We start from the raw sequence: 18,908 nt of genomic DNA, 5'->3' as shown, positions 1-18,908 counted from the left end.
TAATATTAAAGTTTTAAAACTGTCAGAAAGTAGAAACATTTAGAAATTTAACCACACAATGTTTTGCTCTGTAGTTTACCGTGAGGAATTGCATGCACCTTCAAAACGAAATAAAGAGGAGGCCAAACCACGGCCCTTGAGAGTGGGAGACACTGATAAACCAGAACCTGAACGTAAGTAGCATCTGTCATAAAAACACCGTGGCAATACATCACAACAAATAATTTTTAAAAATTCTAATTGTTTACAAATTAAAATCAAAGATTGTAATTAGTTCAGGGACTGGTCATCTGGCACATCTGTTATTCTTCTGCTGCTACCATCATCCTTCAGGGTGGAAGGGGTTCCAGTTAGAATCCAATTGCTTGAATTGGTGCAGCTTCAACAATCAGGGAAGTGTGATTGAAACCCTAAATACTTCTCCATCTCTGCCACTATAATTTGCAAAATACACTGCAGTTGCTTGCCAAGGCCTTGAGGTCTATTCCCAAGCCTTTCAAGGCTGCTTTGATGTCTTTCAAGATTAGGGATAATCCGCTATCCCAAGACTAGTTTCTGGCACTATTCCTTTCTGTTAATATCCTAACATTTTTCAAATTAAATGGGCTCTGTTAGGACAAAAACCACTGCAAATTCCCTTAAATTCATCAGAATGTGCATTGCTATTTCTTTATTTGCTGAGAAATTCGACCCAACAGTATGAGTACCTTCCTCCGAGACAGCACCAGTTCCAAAAGTGATTTTTTGTCACTTATTTGAGGGCAATTAGGATGGGCTACAAATATTGACATTGCTAATACATTCACATCCTGTAAATCAAAACAAATTATTTGTTTTTGCACATATCATGGGTCCACTCTCTCCTTTCCTACTTCCCCCTTAATATTTTTAGAACATCTATATTGATTTTAACATCCCACTTTTCAAAGTTCTTACTTTCTTTGTCCTTTGCTTGTTACACAACAATCACTCCATTAAATTTCCATTTCTGGATTTGAATAAGCCTTTTTATTTTTCATCTCTTGCCTTATTTTAAGCATGGTTGCTTTTAAAACATCTATTAATTTTATCTATGCTGAACTTTGCTCTCTTCATTTCTTTAAATTACTGTGGCAAAAAGTACATCATGCCATTTGCTGAAGAGAGATAACTGGACTCTCAACATGGAGGCCCTGCACAATGATAGCAAAAATGGCCATAGATTGGGAGTGAGTTGCTGGTGGAGATGGAATAATATTAAAATCTGCCTACAAATCAGCTGGAGAAAATTGATAGTTGGCAGAGCCACATCCCCATCTTGGGTGGCTGTCAGAAATTTCAAACTCAAGGTACAAACTATTAAATTAACACTTTAAGACACTCAATTTAAAACATGTTTGCAGCAGTGCCCTCCATGGATATAAATGGAGACAATGTTTCTATATTAGGTCTAATATGACAGGTTCTAGCAAATTCTCTACCATAAATGACAAATAGGCATTGCTGCAACCCTCATTGAATTTTTCTTTTGCCAAAACTGGTAGGTTGTTTAAAAACTACAAATTCCTAACATTATGTCTAGGTATGTTGGAAATATTTAAATTACTAATAAAAATGTTCTGGATGTAAAGTTCTTTCTGAAATATTCCCACCAACATAGTGAGTGCTACTTGGTGTACGCTTTTCAAAAAGTTTGACTATTTTGAGTTTTTACCCCCCCCCCGCCACACTAAACTGCAGAAATCTTAAAATCTCAAATATTGATATTTCTACATTTCATCTCTTTAAAGAGGAATTGTGGGTAAACTATACAGACTTTATTAAAACTATTGCTTTTACATATGCAGAATCTCCTCCAAATCGCAAACGTCCTTCAAATGAAAAGGCAACAGATGACTACCATTATGAAAAGTTCAAGAAAATGAGCAGAAGATACTGAAGGGTGGCTGAAACTACTCCAGCTCTTGATGATTTTTAAGTATCTTGAGTGATGAAACTGCAATCTGAAACTGATCGGAGGTTTTTCAGGAGTGAACCTATAATTCTATCCAATGTTCAACAAAAGATCAAAATAACAAAATATTGAACTATATAATGGGCACAACACCACAAACAGCAAAGGTCACTCGTTTCATAGTGTTTTAAACTATTTTCATTGCTTTGTATCTGAACTGAATAATATATTGAAAAAAAAATCTGAACAGGGAAAATTTAAGCAGGATTAATTAATTTTAAGGATCCTGCTTGTCAATTTCCAAACTTTTTATATGTGTGTGTGTATATATATATGTATGTATATACATGTATGTATATGTATATATGTATGTATATATGTATGTATATATGTATGTATATATATATATGTATATATATGTATATATTTATATAAAAAGTTATATATAAAACTTTATATATAACTATATATATAACTTGTATATATATTAAAAAACACACACACACATATATATATATATAAATAAAGAGAGCATTTTCACCTTCTGCTCCAATGCCAATGTTTGAAAATCTGAAAGTTCACAATTTAAACAATCTGTTGCATTTTGTGTTCTACAGTGGCATTCCTGTGAGCTAATCTCATCTCAAGTGGGATGTGTGTTTCCCCCATTGCATTTATCTACAAATTTAAAGTTCGCTGTAGATTAAGTTGATAGTTACAATTATTATTTTGGATTGTCTGTTGTAAATACATCCAAGATGACTTTTTTTCAATGATTTTCTATAAAAGTTTTTCTAATTTATTTTGCATGCTCTTCATTGTTCAAATGTGGTTAAACAGGAAAATCTCCAGATGATGTGATTAATATAAAACACAAGTGCTGGAGAAACTCAGGTCATGCAACATCTGTAGGAACCAAAGGGATGTAATTAGCATGTTAGGCCTGAGCCCTTCAAGGAATGAACAAAAAGGTGGGGGGGGGGGGGAAAAGAGGGAAGTAGGGGCTGCTGCACAGGCAAGAGGCCATAGGTGAGAGGGCAGAAGAGAAAAAAGCTGATATGGGGACAGGGTAGAAAGGAAAGAAACTAGGGTCAATGTTCATGCCATCCAGACAGAATGTCAGGTGTTATTCATCTATTTTGTGGGTAGCTTCAGTTTGCCTGTGCATGAAGCCACGGACAAACATGTCTGTGTGAAATTGAATTGGTTGGCCACATTGAGGTCCCAGTTATTGCAGTATACGGAGAAATAGTGCTGAACAATCTCCCAGTCTGCATTCAATTTCTGATATAGAGAAGGCTACACAGGATGCAGCAAATGACCCCTGCAGATTCATAAATGAACTGTTTATTTTTAATAGTTGATTAATGGACCTCTAAAATAGAGCACTGCTTTCAGTTTCAAGCTTCAATTATTAAATTTAATCTTCATTAGTCAAATAGAAGACTAAATCCTTTCTGAAGTGAAGATTTGAATCCATGACCTGTTGACACTGGGTGTTATAAACTATGACAAAATTTGAAACCATAATAAAATACTAACGGACTTTCTGGTAAGTTGATAAAACAATGTTCAATTTATTTCACTGAAATTTATAAATCCATCATCAACCATTTTGGGTACAAATTCCTTCTTAAATCCAATTCTTAAGCTTCCAATTAAATTTTTTTGGTGGGAGGGGAAACATTCCTCTGCTAATTTTTAAAAAAAAGTTAAAAATCTCACTAAGATCTAAATACCACATCCTTTTTTTAAATATAATGAGCTGGACTAATAACTCGATACTATAAAATAGAACTGTTATACAATTATTTAGGCATCTGTGTGAAATATTTTGCACAGCAAAAATAACTACTAAAACAGACGCAACTTGCCTTTAAACAAAAAAAAATAAATCAGTAACTAGCCATCATAAAAATGGAATTTTTTATACAATTTCTGATCCCACCTGTAAAAATGTTGACTCAAAAACACCACCGAATGTAAAAGGAAAACTACAGAATACAAGGCTCACAGCTTTTCAACATACTCATCCACATTTTCTACAAAGGAAAAATGGAGCACCTTGTGCATGGAAAAGTCATTAGTGAATCAAAAATATAAATAATCTGCTTTTCACAATAATTTCAAGTGGAACAGAAGGAATGGAACTTCAACAAAACATGATTGATTTCATAGTAAGTATTTACATTAAAGGAATTTACAAAAGGTTTTAAAATTACCAAAATCTATTTTTTGAAGAATTGCAATAACCTGAACTTTGATGTTTTGCAATCATTTTCTACTAATTACTTTGTCATATGTAAAGGTATGATTAAATGATAAACAGCAGCTTAAAATCTTCACAGGGATAAACTCTGTCTAAATTATAACTGTCTCAATTTTCAAACAGATTTTTGAAACCCATCAACTGTAGCAATGCCCCTTCAATTTTATTTTTTATATATACATATATATATATCAAAAAAGTGTCCATGTTGAAAAGCAAAATATTCAATTTAAAAAAATACAGATTCTATAAGTAAAACTCCACCTTGGTGGCCACCATTTTACAGCCTTTGTCTGAATAGATTTTTTCTCTTTCTGGAAAGTATGTCATTTCATCAGCTACCCCAGTAATGACTTCTTCATGTTCCCCGTAACCTCTGGCTTTCAGTTCTTCCCTTACACACAACTTGACATGTTTATATTCCAGAGGAAGGAAAGGAACAAACCAGTCAATCAAGTTCTTATCAATGAGACTGGTGTGCCAGAAGCCACCTATTCAAACAAAAAGATTAATCAAGAAAATCTGCAGAATTTAACGAAGATCACAACAATTAGTCAATCATAAAGGTACATTTTTGACTCCTGCTTGAGTTAACACCTTGATTTTACAGTTCCTTTCACACCTCCCAATCTTTACCATCTCCTTCAAACTCTAGACTTCAATCTTCCAGGATCTCTGCATTGCAAAGTTTTATCACTGGACGCCACTACACAGTTGGCATAGTGGTTAGCGCAATGCCTTTACAGTGCCAGTGATCGGGACCAGGGTTTTAATCCCGTGCTGTATGTAAAGGGTTTGTCTGTTCTCCCCATGTCTGTGTGGCTTTCCTCCAGGGGCCGAAATGGCCTGTATGACTAAATTTAAATAATTTTAAATTTAAACATCCTAAACTTTTGAGTTCTTTCCCTTAATCTATTTCAAGATTCTTATGACAATAATTTGATCACCTGTGCTATTCCAAATATCAAACTTTTGTTCAATAACACTTTCTCTGGAAGTGAAGCCTTTCAAATAGCATAATTTTCAAGCTTCAAGCCCTTCTGCACGGAATTAGCCATCAATCAAATACTGTTGAAAACAGCAATAAAGTTGAGTGCTCCAGGTCTATAAGAGGAAAAGTCACTGAGCCAAAAAATTGCCTTGCAGATGGTGAATTTAAATTTAGACGTGCAGAAATGTAACAGGCCATTGTGGCCCACAAGTCTGTGATACCCAATTAACGAACACACCTGGTATGTTTCGAACAATGGGAGGAAACAGGAGCCCCCGGGGAAAACCCACGCAGACATGGGGAGAACTTACAAACTCCTTAACAGACAGTGCAGGATTTGAATCCCAGTCACAATTGCTGACGCTGTAAAGGCATTGAGCTAACCACTACACCAACTGTGCTGGCCCATGGTTGAAATCTGAAAAAGAAATGGGGATGCTGGAAAAACTTAAGTCAAACAGCAACTGCAGAAAGAGAAACCTGTCAATGTTTTGGCTCATTAAAAAGGATGATCCTGAGATCTAAACAACATTCTTTGGCTTGGCTTCGCGGACGAAGATTTATTGAGGGGGTAAAAAGTCCACGTCAGCTGCAGGCTCGTTTGTGGCTGACAAGTCCGATGCGGGACAGGCAGACACGATTGCAGCGGTTGCAGGGGAAAATTGGTTGGTTGGCGTGGCAGGTGGGGAAAGAAGTCTCAAGAACAATTAATGTGATTAAAATGGAGGAGGGCAGGATTTCGTATAAACCAAAGGAGATAAATGAAACATTTAGAAAGTTCTATACAGAGCTAAATCAGGATCTCTGGGAGACCCCGCTAAAAAGAGATGATTTCTTGCTTACATTGGAACTACCAGAAGTTTTGATCAAGACAAATGAAAGGGACTGAGGTCCCCCTTCTCTAGAGAGGAGATTGACAAAGCCCTGGACTTATTGAAGACTAACAAATCACTGGGGGAAGATGGGTTCCCCACTAAATTTTATGAAGTTTAAGGATCTTTTAATGTCCCATATTATGGGGGTTGTGGACCAGGTAATAGTCACATACCCTCCCAGATTCTTTCTCAACAGAAATTGTTACAGTGATCCCCAGAAAAGACAGTGACCTAATGAATCCCTCCTCCCATTGGCCATTTCATTATTGAATGTAGATTATAAATTTATAGCAAAAGCATTGGCCATGAGGTTGGCTCAATACTTCCCAAAGTTAACAAATCCAGATTAAACTTGATTTGTACAAAAGAGAGAGCAGAAAATATATGTAGATTACTCAATATAGTGCATCTGGCACAGTCGGAGGTGGATCCAGGCATGGCTGTAGCTCTGGACATGAAGAAGGCCTTTGACAGACTGGAATGGGATTTTTATTCAAAGTACTGGAGAGATTTGGATTAGGACAACCATTTATTAATTGGGTAAACAATTCTATCATAAACCCCCAAGCAAAAATTATTACGAATGGGCAAATGTCTCTAGTAGGCAGGGATGCCCACTGTCCCCAGCATGGTTTATACTTGCTATTGAACAGCTGGAAGAAGCCATTCGACAGGATCCAGATACAAAGAGGTTCAAAGTGGGCCAGGAGGAGCATAAAATCAATTTACTTGCTGATGATGCATTACAGTACAAATCCAATTGTCCAAAATCAAATTCTCCAAAATTCTCATTTATACACACTTAAAAAAAAATCAGATAAATGAGGATATCCTAAACAAATCAAAACTCCTCATGTATCAAAATTTTTTTTGGAGCTAAAAAATGACCAGTTCTCATAAAAAATGTTTATCTGAAATAGGCCTGGTCCCAACCATTTTGGATAATCGGAGTTGTAATGTAGTATATTTGACTGACCTGGGGGGGGGGGGGGGTCGTTGGCCAGGGTGAGGGCCACATTGGAGAATTATGGCTAGATCTCTGGGTAGGAGATAAATTTCTATAAGAGTGAAATTATGCCCTTGACAAAGGGCAATACCAACAAGAGTCAATTTAAATGGCCGTAAGATGGCATTAAATATTTGGCGCTAAAAGTGAATAAGGATTTACTCAACTTACAAACTCATTATCTCCCTTTGCTCCAGAAGATTGAGAAGGACCTTGGAAGATGGAAGACCCTAACTATAACTTTGGTGGGCAGGGTTCATTGTATTAAGATGAAAGTGATGCCGAGACTACAATATCTATTTCAGTTCTTGCCCATTCCATTGCCCCAAGGCTTCTTTAAGGTCCTCAGCAGATGTGTCAGAAAGTTTTTGTGTTTAGAATCTCCATGGAAAAGTTGACTTGGGATTGCCGGATTTTAAATAAACCTATTGGACGGCCCAGTCGAGGTTTATTGCTGCACTGTTTGAGGGAGGTGGTACCCCCTCCTGGACACAGAAGGAGAAAAGATAGCAGGAGAGTTTATATATAAATGGGGCATCAGGGAAAACAGATAACCCCATATTAAAATATGTAATTCAGTCATGGCAAAAAATAAATCAGTGTTGGACTAAAGGTAGAGATATCTCCAAAAACACCTTTGACCCAGAACAAATTAATACCCATGACTCTAAATAATAAGATCCTGGACACCTGGTGCCAGAAGGAGGATTTTCCACAGAATACAGAATTGTACCTTCTGGGGAACATAATGAATGTGAGTTTTAAATTGTCCAGGTACCAAATTCATTTTGTGAAGGTCGACTTGTCAGTAGCCAAGAAGTGTATAGTGGTCACATGGAAGTCAGACTACCAAATAGCACCTGAGGGAATATGGAAATGCAGAGTTGTATTCCCCTGGAGAAAATTACGTACAATTTGAGGAAGAAATATAGCACATTCGTTAGGGTGGGGCAACCCTATCTGCACCACATTAGTGCACAAATGTAATTATAGCCCTTTTAGATAAAGTTAAAACAACTGTCCCAGTTGTGATCAGTGAGTAGGTTGTGGCTCAGACGACATGCTTGTTCCTTATTTTGTTCCTTATTCTTTTAGCTTTCTTTGGGTTCTTAAGTTCCCTTAAAGGTTTTTGACTTTAACGATATTTTGTTTTTTTGTATTTGTTTAATTTATATAATTTTTTTTGTATTAGGGTATAGGAGGGAGGGGAGAGGTGTAGGGGATAAAACAGACTATGATATATACTATTGTTGGGAAAACTGTATTGTTTATTTGTATTATAAGTAATTTAAATTCAAAATTAAAATATTCAAAAATCAGAACTGAATTTTCAGTGCATTTTGATCACCCTTAAACTGACAAAGCTGTAAGACACAAGAACACAGACAGCAGGCATGTAAGATTCAGATTTAGCTGCACTCAAACTCTTCTGAAGAATGCCACAGATGAGCACTGGCAACACTAGACTATTCAAGTAGTAAAAAAATGTAAACAGATAAGGAGAGGCATAATATCCAAAAACATCTGACTGAGAATTCTTAAAATTGACTATAAAGAGAAGAGTGATAGAGATTTTTATTAATTGGCAAGTCTTTCATCATGTGCTTTCATTGCATTTTCCTCATTTTAAGGAAAATGTGTAAACTAATCAAATTGTAAAAAGGGATCCAGTACACCACATTTCAAACCCTGCCACAGCTTAGCATACATACTTACTCTTTTTGTTATTGAAAATTCCAATAGACACTTTACTCTCAAGATCTTTCAGTTGAATGTCTTCCCTTTTGTTTCCCTTCTGCCAAAAGTCCAGTGCAATCTCAGTTATCCTTTCTCCACCTGCATTGCTGTTCACAACAGAAATAGTTATGGCCATCAAAACAGAAAATAACAAATTTTAAACAAAGAACCAAACAAAAGTCCTCTTGAGCAGACTTAACGTACTTTTCTTATCATACCATCCTTATCATACTTTTCTCCACTATAAGACTCCAGTGTATTTACCATCAAGTCTATGATAGCATCTCATTCTGGTACTTGAGGGAGGAACAGGACAGTTGAAGATGTCTTCTTTCAAATCAAATGTTAAATCTGCCCTCTCAGATTTGTGCCAAATATTTCACTGGGTACTTTGCAAAGAACAGGGAAGCTCTTTCCACTGTCCTAATAAACATTCCAGATAACATCAACAGAAATATTGGTATTTGAAAGAGCTGTTGTGATCAAATCAACTGCTTTGCTTCCTATGAGCAACAAAGTGGCAGATAGGAAAGTTACAGCTCCAGCAATCCAGTTTCAATCTTAACCTCAGATGCTGACTACATGGATAGTCCTGTGACCACAAGGGTTGCCCCTAGAACTGTAGAACATTACAGCACATCTTCAGCCCTTCCAGTCTGTGCCGAAACATATTTTTTGCAATTTTCAAGGAACTATGTATCTGTTCCCAGAACCTCCTGTTTTACTGCACTCCTCAGTGTCCCATCAATTTTTGTCCTTCCAAAATGTAACACCTCACACTTGTCTGCATTAAATTCCATCTGTCTTTTTAGCCCATTTTTCCAACTGGTCCAGATCCCTTTGCAAGCTTTGAAAACCTTCTTCGATGTTCACACCTCTAATCAGTGTCATCTGCAAACTTGCTGATCCAATTTACCACATTACCATCTACATCAAAGATCTGATGACAAATAACAATGGATCCAGCACTGATCCCTGAAGCACACCAGTAATCACAAGCTCCAGTCTGAGAAGCAATCATCCACTACTCTCCGGTTCAGCCATTGACGAATCCTGTTCACTACTTCGCCATGAATACCTAGCGTTTCAACCTTCTTGGCCAACCTCCCATGCAAGACCTTATCAAAGTCCATGGAGATAACATCCACAGCCTTTCTTTTGTCAACTTTCCTGGTAACCTCCTTGAAAAATGATAAGATTGATTAAACATGATCTACCATGCTCAAAGCAGTGTTGACGATCCTTAATTTCTGGCTATCCAAATAATTGTATATCCGATCTCTTAGAACACCTACTATTAATTTACCTACTACTGATGTCAGGCTCATTGCCCTACAATTTCAAGAGTTACTTTTGGAGCAATTTTTTTTTCAAAAACAACAGAAAAAAGTGAGCTATCCTCCAATCCTCTGGCACCACACCCATAGCTAAGGACATTTAAAATATTTCTGTCAGAGGCCCTGCAATTTCTGCACTAGCCACCCTCAAGGTCCGAGGGAATATCTTGTCAGACCTTAGGGATTTATCCACCCTCATTTGCTTTAAGACAACAAGCACCTCCTCTTCTTTAATCTGTATAGTTCCATGACCTCACTGCTGGTTTTTTCTTACTTCCCATGACTCGGTGCCTGCTTCCTCAGTGAATCTGATGAGAAAAATTATGATCTTCCCCATCTCTTTTGTCCCCATACAAAGGGACCAATTTCATCCCTTACTATCCTTTTGCTCTTAGGATTTTCCTTCACATTGTCGGCCAAACCAATCTCATCTCTTCTTTTAACCTTCCTGATTTATTTCTTGAGGCTTTACTTGCATTTTAAAAAAAATTACTCCATAAGAATCTCATTTGCTCAATGTTGCCTATACCTGTTGTACACCTCTCTCTTCTTCCAGATCCCCAATATCCCTCGAAAACCAAAGTTCCCTCTCCCTTCTAACTATGTCTTTGATCCTAACAGGAACATACAAACTCAAAATTTCACCTTTGAGGGTCCTCCACTTAACTCACACATCCTCGCCCAAAAACAATTTATCCCAATCCACACATTCTTGATCCCTTCTCATTTCCTCGAAATTGGTCTTTCTCCAATTTAGAATCTCAACCTGAGGCCCAGACCTATCTTTCTCTATAACATGAAGCTAATGGCATTATGATCACTGAACCCAAAATGTTCCCCTTCACCTGTCCTGCCTCATTCCCTAAAAGGAGATGCAGTATTATCTCTAGTTGGTATCTCTATATATTTATTTAGAAAAATTTCCTGACATTTGACAAATTCCAAGCCATCCAGCCCTTTTACAGTATGGGAGTCCCAGTCAATCTCCTACTATCATAACCTTATGTTTCCTGTAGCTGTCTGCTATCTCTCTACAGGTTATAGTGGGTGGTCAGGACTGCTCTGAACCAGCAGATGATAGGCTCCAAGGAAAAAGCAATTTCAAGTACTTTGTTGAGTCTTATTTGACAAAGAATCGTACAAATGCAAGTTCTTTACTTTTTTGGTGCTCAAACACTCATTGTTCTTGAGTCACTTGAACTGGAAAACAGCATCTTTCAGTTGGGGGTCAATTCCTATCCATTATTTTCTTTGATGCCTGTTAATCCTCTCCAATTAATGATCATGTTTGGTATTTAAAAACCAATTCTTTTGCACTACTATTAATTGCCTCCCCTGCAGTTTTAATAGCATTTACAATACGTATCAATAAATCCTTCAACAAATGAACAATACTGGTCTTTGTAAACCTGTATCAATTTAAATTTTAATTTTAAATTCACTTATTTTGTATTCAATTAAGTTGGTGACAGATTTTGTTCATGTGATCTGCAATAAATAAATAATTTACCTCAGGAAAATGAAAATTGCCTTCCGGTACACAACTCCATCAATATTTTCATAATAGTCCAAATAAGGTTTAATGGCATCAATAAGGCCTGCTTGCATTTTGTCCATTTCATCAAAAATGAATATGGATCTGGCACACAAGGAAACATTACCACGGATCCATTTCTGTAGCTGCTCCTAAGGATAAAGATTTATTTTTGTAAGAAATACATTTTTCACAGTAGTGACCATTCTTTTCACTCCACTACGTTACCAAACAACTATTTCCAGCACCAACACTCTTTGATTATGACATCACTGAGATAATTGTATATCATCCACAAAACAGGGTTGAGTGATATTAAAAGAAATTGTACTTGCTGCAGCCATTCAATGACTGGATGCTGAAGATTAAGTAAAGATATGGGGTGATACCTGACACACATGAAGCACTGATTTTTTTAATGTCAGGAGCGGCCAAGAAATGTAAACACTGAAGAAGAGTAGTTTGGCCAATCCTCACCATCTATTCTTATCTTGGTTCCTTTTTCCCTATCTTCTCCCCCACCCACCCCCCCCAATCTCTCTAATATTTTGCTATATTGGCCATTTAATTAGATTTGTCATAATCATGATTTAATTTCCTTCAGAAACCACCTGTTGGGCAATTTGTTCAAAATATTTGGATGAAAGTATATAATCAGCACTTGAATCTCCCACTTATGAACCATCTCTTACTTCCTAAAATATTTTTATTGAGTTTAATAGAAATCTACAAAGTAATCTAGTAATAGGACACAACAGGTCGTATCATATACATATCACATATCTAAAGACATCTAATTCTATTATATATTAATTAGTGGTTGATGCATTTCTCATTATGTGTTCAATATAATAATGGATAAACAAAATTGAAAATCCCTTTATATAAAGATATATTTTCATTTTATCTGTTGATATGATCCATGATAACACACATAAACCCATATTTATGAATTTATTCCCAAAAAGGAAAAATTAAAAAGAAAAAAACAAATTAATCCAACTCCTCCCTCTAACCAAGGTTAACTTGTAAAAATTTGGATCAAATAGCATCCTCCAGACAACATATTGAAATCCCCACGTGGCTCCAAACTGAATTCTTCCAATTATGATAAAAGTCCATGAATGGAGCCCACATCTTGTCAAATTGAAACCTTCTATCTTTAATGTTGTACCTAATTTTCTCCAAACTTAAATAGGTCATAATATCATGAGTAGGTGAAGAGTCATCTTCCCATTTCATTAAAATTGTTTGACTGGTAAACATGATAAAAACCAAAACTTTCTTGTGTTGCAGACATGTTCACGAGAAAAAACAAACAAAGCAATTAAAGGGCATGTTCTATTTTGATTGGACTATTGTAAGGTAAAACATCATGAGATGGGAATGTGTAGGGAGTTACCCTGTACAGGGCAGTAACAAGAAGGGGAGGTGTCCTTGTACTCCTGTTAGGTAAAACATCATGAGATGGGACCGGAGAAGGAGTCACCCAGTACTAAGGAGTAACAGAATGCATCCTTGTACTTACAAGATAAGAGAGACATTGATGGATTGAGAGGCAGGAAGCTAGCAGGGAAAGGATAGCAACAGTTTTAGTCATTGGACAAGTAATGATATGATGATGTTCTAAGCATGTATCCAAGGGTATAAAAAAATCACCATTTTGCTGATAACGGCAGAATGCATTCTCCGACTAACTTTGTTGGTCGCAAGTGTTACAATCCGGTAATAAAGAACAAAGAACCCTGATTTCGACTCAGCCTGGTGTTTGTCTCACTCATTCATGAACAAAGCAGACCTAACAATTTGGTGACCCCGACGTGATGGGTGAGTGAACACTGGACGACGGTTTCTGTTTTTTCTGACAATCATCTCAGCCGGCTGATAAAAAGGTCCAGAGAAGCCTGTTTTAACAAAATTCTCTTTTTTTTTTTAAAAATCTTTATGATTGTCAGTAAGAACTGGAGATCGGACAAATTAGACGACCACAATTGAAGGTCGCATGCCAGGATTGTAACACGTAAGTGATTACAGACAAGATAAAAGTCCTTAAGGTGTTTGAATGACATTTATTAAGTGCTTCGCAAGAAACTACTAGAGTTTAAAAGTCTTTATTGTGTCGTTGCAAAGTCCAATAGAGTGAGAAGGTGGTCTATAAACAATTGAGGACCTGAGTTTTCTGCCCTAAACTGGTTATTAAGAGGAGAAATCTCCCACGTGAAGGTTGGGCTTTGAAAGAAAACAAAGGTTCAGGCTTATTGGCCTCAATTGTATCTGAGAGACTGACTTATAAATGTCCGGTAGGTATGATAATGTCTGTACACTTGAGAAGTTAAGAATTTATTTCCCCAATTCGCCGTGGTGGAATACCACAGCAGACACTAGAGACCTTGAGACAACAAAAAAAGTACTCAGGGACGCCTGCCTGGTGAACAAGAACGACGACAGAAGGCTGCGACAGCTGTGTCCGGATCAGGTAGGAGATATTAATGAAAAAGTTGACAAACTCCTAAGAGACACCCAGTTTATTCGAAATACTTTTGATAAGTTAAATGAGGGTATTCCCAACATCACCAAGGAGATAAAGTTACGTAAATTCATAGATTGGTACAGGGAAACAGGACAAAAGTATAGCCCAAATATTTGGTTTTCTAGTTGTAATTTAACTTTCAGACCCCTTTGGGAAAACAGAGAGTGGAAAACGAGCAATCAGAGTATACAGGACAGTCTGAAGTCAATTGGAGGACAAGACTTAGAGACTGTTCTTTTAAAAGATATTAGTCATCCAGCTTGCAAGGAGACATTTTTAAAAGCAATTTTCGTTGACATAGATCCCCTAAACGGACAAGAACCTAAATTAAAACAGGCATTAGAAAGCGGTCCCGCAGCTATGGCTGTACAGTTGCCTGCTAAGACTTTTGACCAAGTTATTAAGGAAATTAATCAGGAATTAGAGGAGCGAAATACCAGTAATGCGGCATTGGAAAAACAAAAAATGCTCCGAAAATGTGTAGACCGCTGGAGGAAGAGGGGTTGGTTACCCGGGGGCACTGAGATGTTCCTGACAGGTGAGGGAAACAAAATTTTAAAACGTAGAGTCTTAGACAAGCTGGAAGAAACAAAACGGGACACAGAAAACAAAATCTTTAATCGCGAGTCAGCAAAAAAGAGGGTGAGAGACAAGGAGATGCAGTACCGTGATGTCCTAGCTATATTCGAAGAATTTGGTCTCCCTGATAACCCACCTATTATGGCCCCTGTAGAAATAGCTTGTAGACCCCCGCCCTATGCATATGTGGAGTCACAAGGTGCCCCTGGCACCCCAGATGGGATCCTGGAGTCACGTCCCTTATATCCAGATATTGAGACACTGGGGTGTGACAAGAACCTCGGGAATAGGGACACATCAGACGAGGTACAGGCCCCTTTAATAAAAATAGAAGGGGGAGTAATAGATGTAGAGACCCCTCTGGAGTCTAAGAAAATAGAGAAGGAGTTAGAGATACAGAAATGGAACATGAAAAAGGTTCAGGATAACATTAAAAACTTAAACAGAGATATTAATGTGCTGGGGCAGATCAGTGAGGATCAAAAAGAATTAATGGTAGGTGTATTTAAGGAAGTGGAAAAGATAACTACAACACTGTCAGGAGAAATTAAAGCTGAAGGAATGGTAATAGGAGTAAAGGACGAAAAGTGTAGTACAGATGAGGAAACGAGATACGATCCACCATGGGAGGAAAGTAAAAGGAAAAGACTCGGGAGGGAGAAAAATAGACATGCCTACCTGGACATAGTTAGAACAAAAGAGAAAGATGTGAAACAACTAAACTATGGCCGAAAAGATTATCTTAGAGATGAACGTGACCAATATACCTTTGACCCTGAGACATTGGAAACTGATAGGGACAGTGACAGTGACAAAGAAGAGTCAGAACAAGGTGGGATAAATAAATGCATGCCAAGAGTAAAGAAGGAGCAGAAATCCCCAAAATTGAGATATCAATGCCCATTACTGATCACGGGACGGGGAACTCAAAAATATGTACCCTGGTCACGAATGGACTTAGAGAGTTTAATGAAAAAACTACCTCCGTTGAGTAATGGGGCTAGTCCATGGATTTCTTGTTTTGAGCGAGAAACCTGCCAAGAACAATTAGCACTCGCAGATGTCAGAACTATCATGATAAAATTAAAGGCAGAAGGGGCCCTGAAGCAAATAGAGAAAATTGTAAGAAGCAGTAAATTGGGGGATGAAATAGAATTTAACCCACTTCGAAAGAGGGGGAAGTGAGAAAATTCGACAGTACGAAGATGACCAGGGGAGAGAAGATAGCAATTGAGACAGGTATTGATGAGTCAAACTCCTGGATAGATCAGATGGGTAAATATGCGGACCAAGCAGGGTATGGGAACTGCTGGGTCTGTGCCCGAGGAAGGCCATTATTACGGATGAGCAGATCAATTTTTGAGGAGACAGATGCTATGGACTGCGCCTTGAACCTAATGTCAGAATCCAACCCACTGAATAGGTGTCTGATATGGGAACAGACGTTTCCCATAGCTCCGGCTAATGTAGCTCCCCCTGTCTATAGATCCACAGGCATAACTAATGTTACTTGTTTTGCCAACAACAACACAGCAGCGCACGTTTTCCATGTGGGTTGGTTGCCCAGCGACTCGTGCAGGACTCATGTTGATCTCTCACATAGCAGTAGTGCAACCCGCTTGACCCAGGCTAGGGCGGATATTTGGTGGTTTTGTGGAGGAAGAGTGCTGTACAACTGGCTCCCCGCTAACTGGGATGGTCGGTGTGCTCTAGTAACCCTTAATGCGCCAGTGCTGATTGTCAAAAGGCAGGAGGGAGACGAGGATTCCCTAGAATTGCGCCACACAGAGAGTTGGCTGTGGAGAAAAAGGAGGAGTGTTGGACTCTTGGGGCCGGGAGGAAGGAACACTGATGGGGTATGGATTGATGCCATTGGCCAAGCCCGGAATATTCCGGACGAATTTAAATTAGCCGATGAGATTGCAGCTGGGTTTGAAAGTTTTCCTGTTTTTAGTGCAATTTTTCCCATCACTGTAAATAAGAATGTTAATAGGATCAACCTTATTCACTATAATGTCCAGCGCCTTGCAAATTTGACCAGGGACGTTGTTGAGGCAATACATCAACAACTGTCAGAAACTTCCCTTATGACACTTCAGAATAGGATAGCGATTGATATGGTCCTGGCAGAGAAAGGTGGAGTGTGTGCTATGTTTGGAGATCTATGCTGCACTTCTATCTCTAATAACACAGGGCCAGATGGATCACTCACTAAGGGGTTAACGAAACTTAGGGCATTGGCGAAAGAATTAAAAGCCCAGTCTGGAGTCTCCAATCCTGTTTTATCCTGGTTACAGGGAGTGTTTGGGAGATGGAGCACATTGTTAGGACAACTTTTGCTGGGTTTGTTCATTTCTGTATCAATTTTTATCACTTGTGGCTGTTGTTGTATTCCATGCATTCGAACGCTGGTCACGAGGACCATAGAGAAAGCCTTTGCTGACCGTGATGAACTGCCTCCGAAATATCAAGCTGTGCAGGCTGTGGAGCAAGACTATCTCACATTACAGGAGGCGGAGAAAGTTGCTGAGATCGATCTGGAGTCTGAAGGGGAATGTGATGGGAAGGAGGGATTGTGAATTAGATTGTTACACATATAATTTTAACCTTGCTTGTAACCTAAATATTATAACCTTGATTGTAGAACAAATATTATAACATTGATTGTAACACAAACATTATTAATCAGATTGTAGAACAAGTATTATGAATTAGATTGTAGACCATATGTTAACTTGGGAATTTACTAATGTACGGGGGGTTAGCTAGTTTTTTGCTTGGGGGCAAATGGGATGAAACTTGTAAACGGGCAATGGGATCGGGGTGACGGATGGGGGGTGTACGCAAAGGAGGGTTGGGGGAGCCCTCGCCCACCAGCCGAACTACCCTGTGAACAGAACCCGTATAGAGCTTGGCAATAATAGGCGAACTAATGTAACGCGGTGGTAGCATAGTCAGGGCGAGATTGTCCTCTAAAGAGGACAAAGGAGGGATTGTAAGGTAAAACATCATGAGATGGGAATGTGTAGGGAGTTACCCTGTACAGGGCAGTAACAAGAAGGGGAGGTGTCCTTGTACTCCTGTTAGGTAAAACATCATGAGATGGGACCGGAGAAGGAGTCACCCAGTACTAAGGAGTAACAGAATGCATCCTTGTACTTACAAGATAAGAGAGACATTGATGGATTGAGAGGCAGGAAGCTAGCAGGGAAAGGATAGCAACAGTTTTAGTCATTGGACAAGTAATGATATGATGATGTTCTAAGCATGTATCCAAGGGTATAAAAAATCACCATTTTGCTGATAACGGCAGAATGCATTCTCCGACTAACTTTGTTGGTCGCAAGTGTTACAATCCGGTAATAAAGAACAAAGAACCCTGATTTCGACTCAGCCTGGTGTTTGTCTCACTCATTCATGAACAAAGCAGACCTAACACTATCTCAATTATATGGTTGTATGAATAACTGCTAATCTTTACTGCTTCCCATGAAGATCTCCATGGTTTTTGGTGTCATCTCTATGTAGAGACGAAAGAACAACTCATCATAGCAAATCATATCACTATTAAGAGACCATGTTAAGGATGAAAACACAGAATCAAAGAGCTTCTAGCTTGTTAACTCTGCAAGAATTAAAGTTCTAAGCAGAAGTACAAAGGGAAGGCTAAGAAAGTCTTTAATTAGAGAATAATTCTAGTTGACTTAATAAAACTAGGATAATAACAAAAAAACACTATTCAGAGAGCATATACTGTAATGATGATTTTTAATTTTTTTTAAAAAAGATATTACATTTAAATTCTTATAATGAAGTTTTACCATGCCAATTTATGCTCTTTGGATTGTTAGTTCCAGCCCAGAGTTACTAGACCTGTATAGCAACTACTAAGCTATTGTTTATTTTTATCAATAATCTCCCCATCCAATAAACTGCATTGAAACACAGATTCTAGAAAATCAAGGTTGGTGGTCTAATTTTATGCACCACTCATTCCCAATTCCCTTTCCAATATCCGGAATTCATTGCTTGAAAAAGGATGTTCAAAAAGATTCATAAGTGACTTTCAAAAGGGAATTGGATGAACAAAGAAAGAGGATAAAATTGGAGAGTGTGG

At 38.0% G+C, this 18,908-nt stretch overlaps 2 protein-coding genes across 5 annotated transcripts in view; one reads left to right on the top strand and one right to left on the bottom strand.

The window, feature by feature from the left end:
* c1h9orf78 (chromosome 1 C9orf78 homolog) overlaps positions 1-2,735 on the top strand; it is a 45,622-nt gene extending 42,887 nt beyond the window's left edge. The window contains exons 8-9 of the mRNA XM_069885183.1: positions 75-173; positions 1,827-2,735. Coding sequence (XP_069741284.1) covers positions 75-173; positions 1,827-1,918 — 191 coding nt within the window. The 3' untranslated portion in view covers positions 1,919-2,735. The remainder of the gene's footprint in view (positions 1-74; positions 174-1,826) is intronic.
* Positions 1-18,908, bottom strand: part of LOC138736151 (torsin-1A-like) — a 65,194-nt gene that overhangs the window by 44,483 nt on the left and 1,803 nt on the right. For 3 of the 4 annotated variants that reach the window (XR_011340114.1, XM_069885160.1, XM_069885170.1), the window contains exons 3-4: positions 11,659-11,834; positions 8,791-8,918 (exon numbers count right to left, since the gene is read on the bottom strand). Coding sequence is in view for 3 of the 4 variants with exons in the window: in XM_069885160.1 (XP_069741261.1) it covers positions 8,791-8,918; positions 11,659-11,834 (304 nt within the window). In the remaining variant the exon portion in view is untranslated. Of the gene's footprint in view, positions 1-3,479; positions 4,694-8,790; positions 8,919-11,658; positions 11,835-18,908 lie in introns of those variants that run through there. The other variant, XM_069885149.1, reaches the window with a different exon arrangement.

This window comes from Narcine bancroftii, chromosome 1 (assembly GCF_036971445.1).
Source record: "Narcine bancroftii isolate sNarBan1 chromosome 1, sNarBan1.hap1, whole genome shotgun sequence".
Lineage (NCBI taxonomy): Eukaryota > Metazoa > Chordata > Chondrichthyes > Torpediniformes > Narcinidae > Narcine > Narcine bancroftii.
Note: the sequence above shows the minus strand (reverse complement) of the source record. Positions and strands in the feature narration are given on the sequence as shown.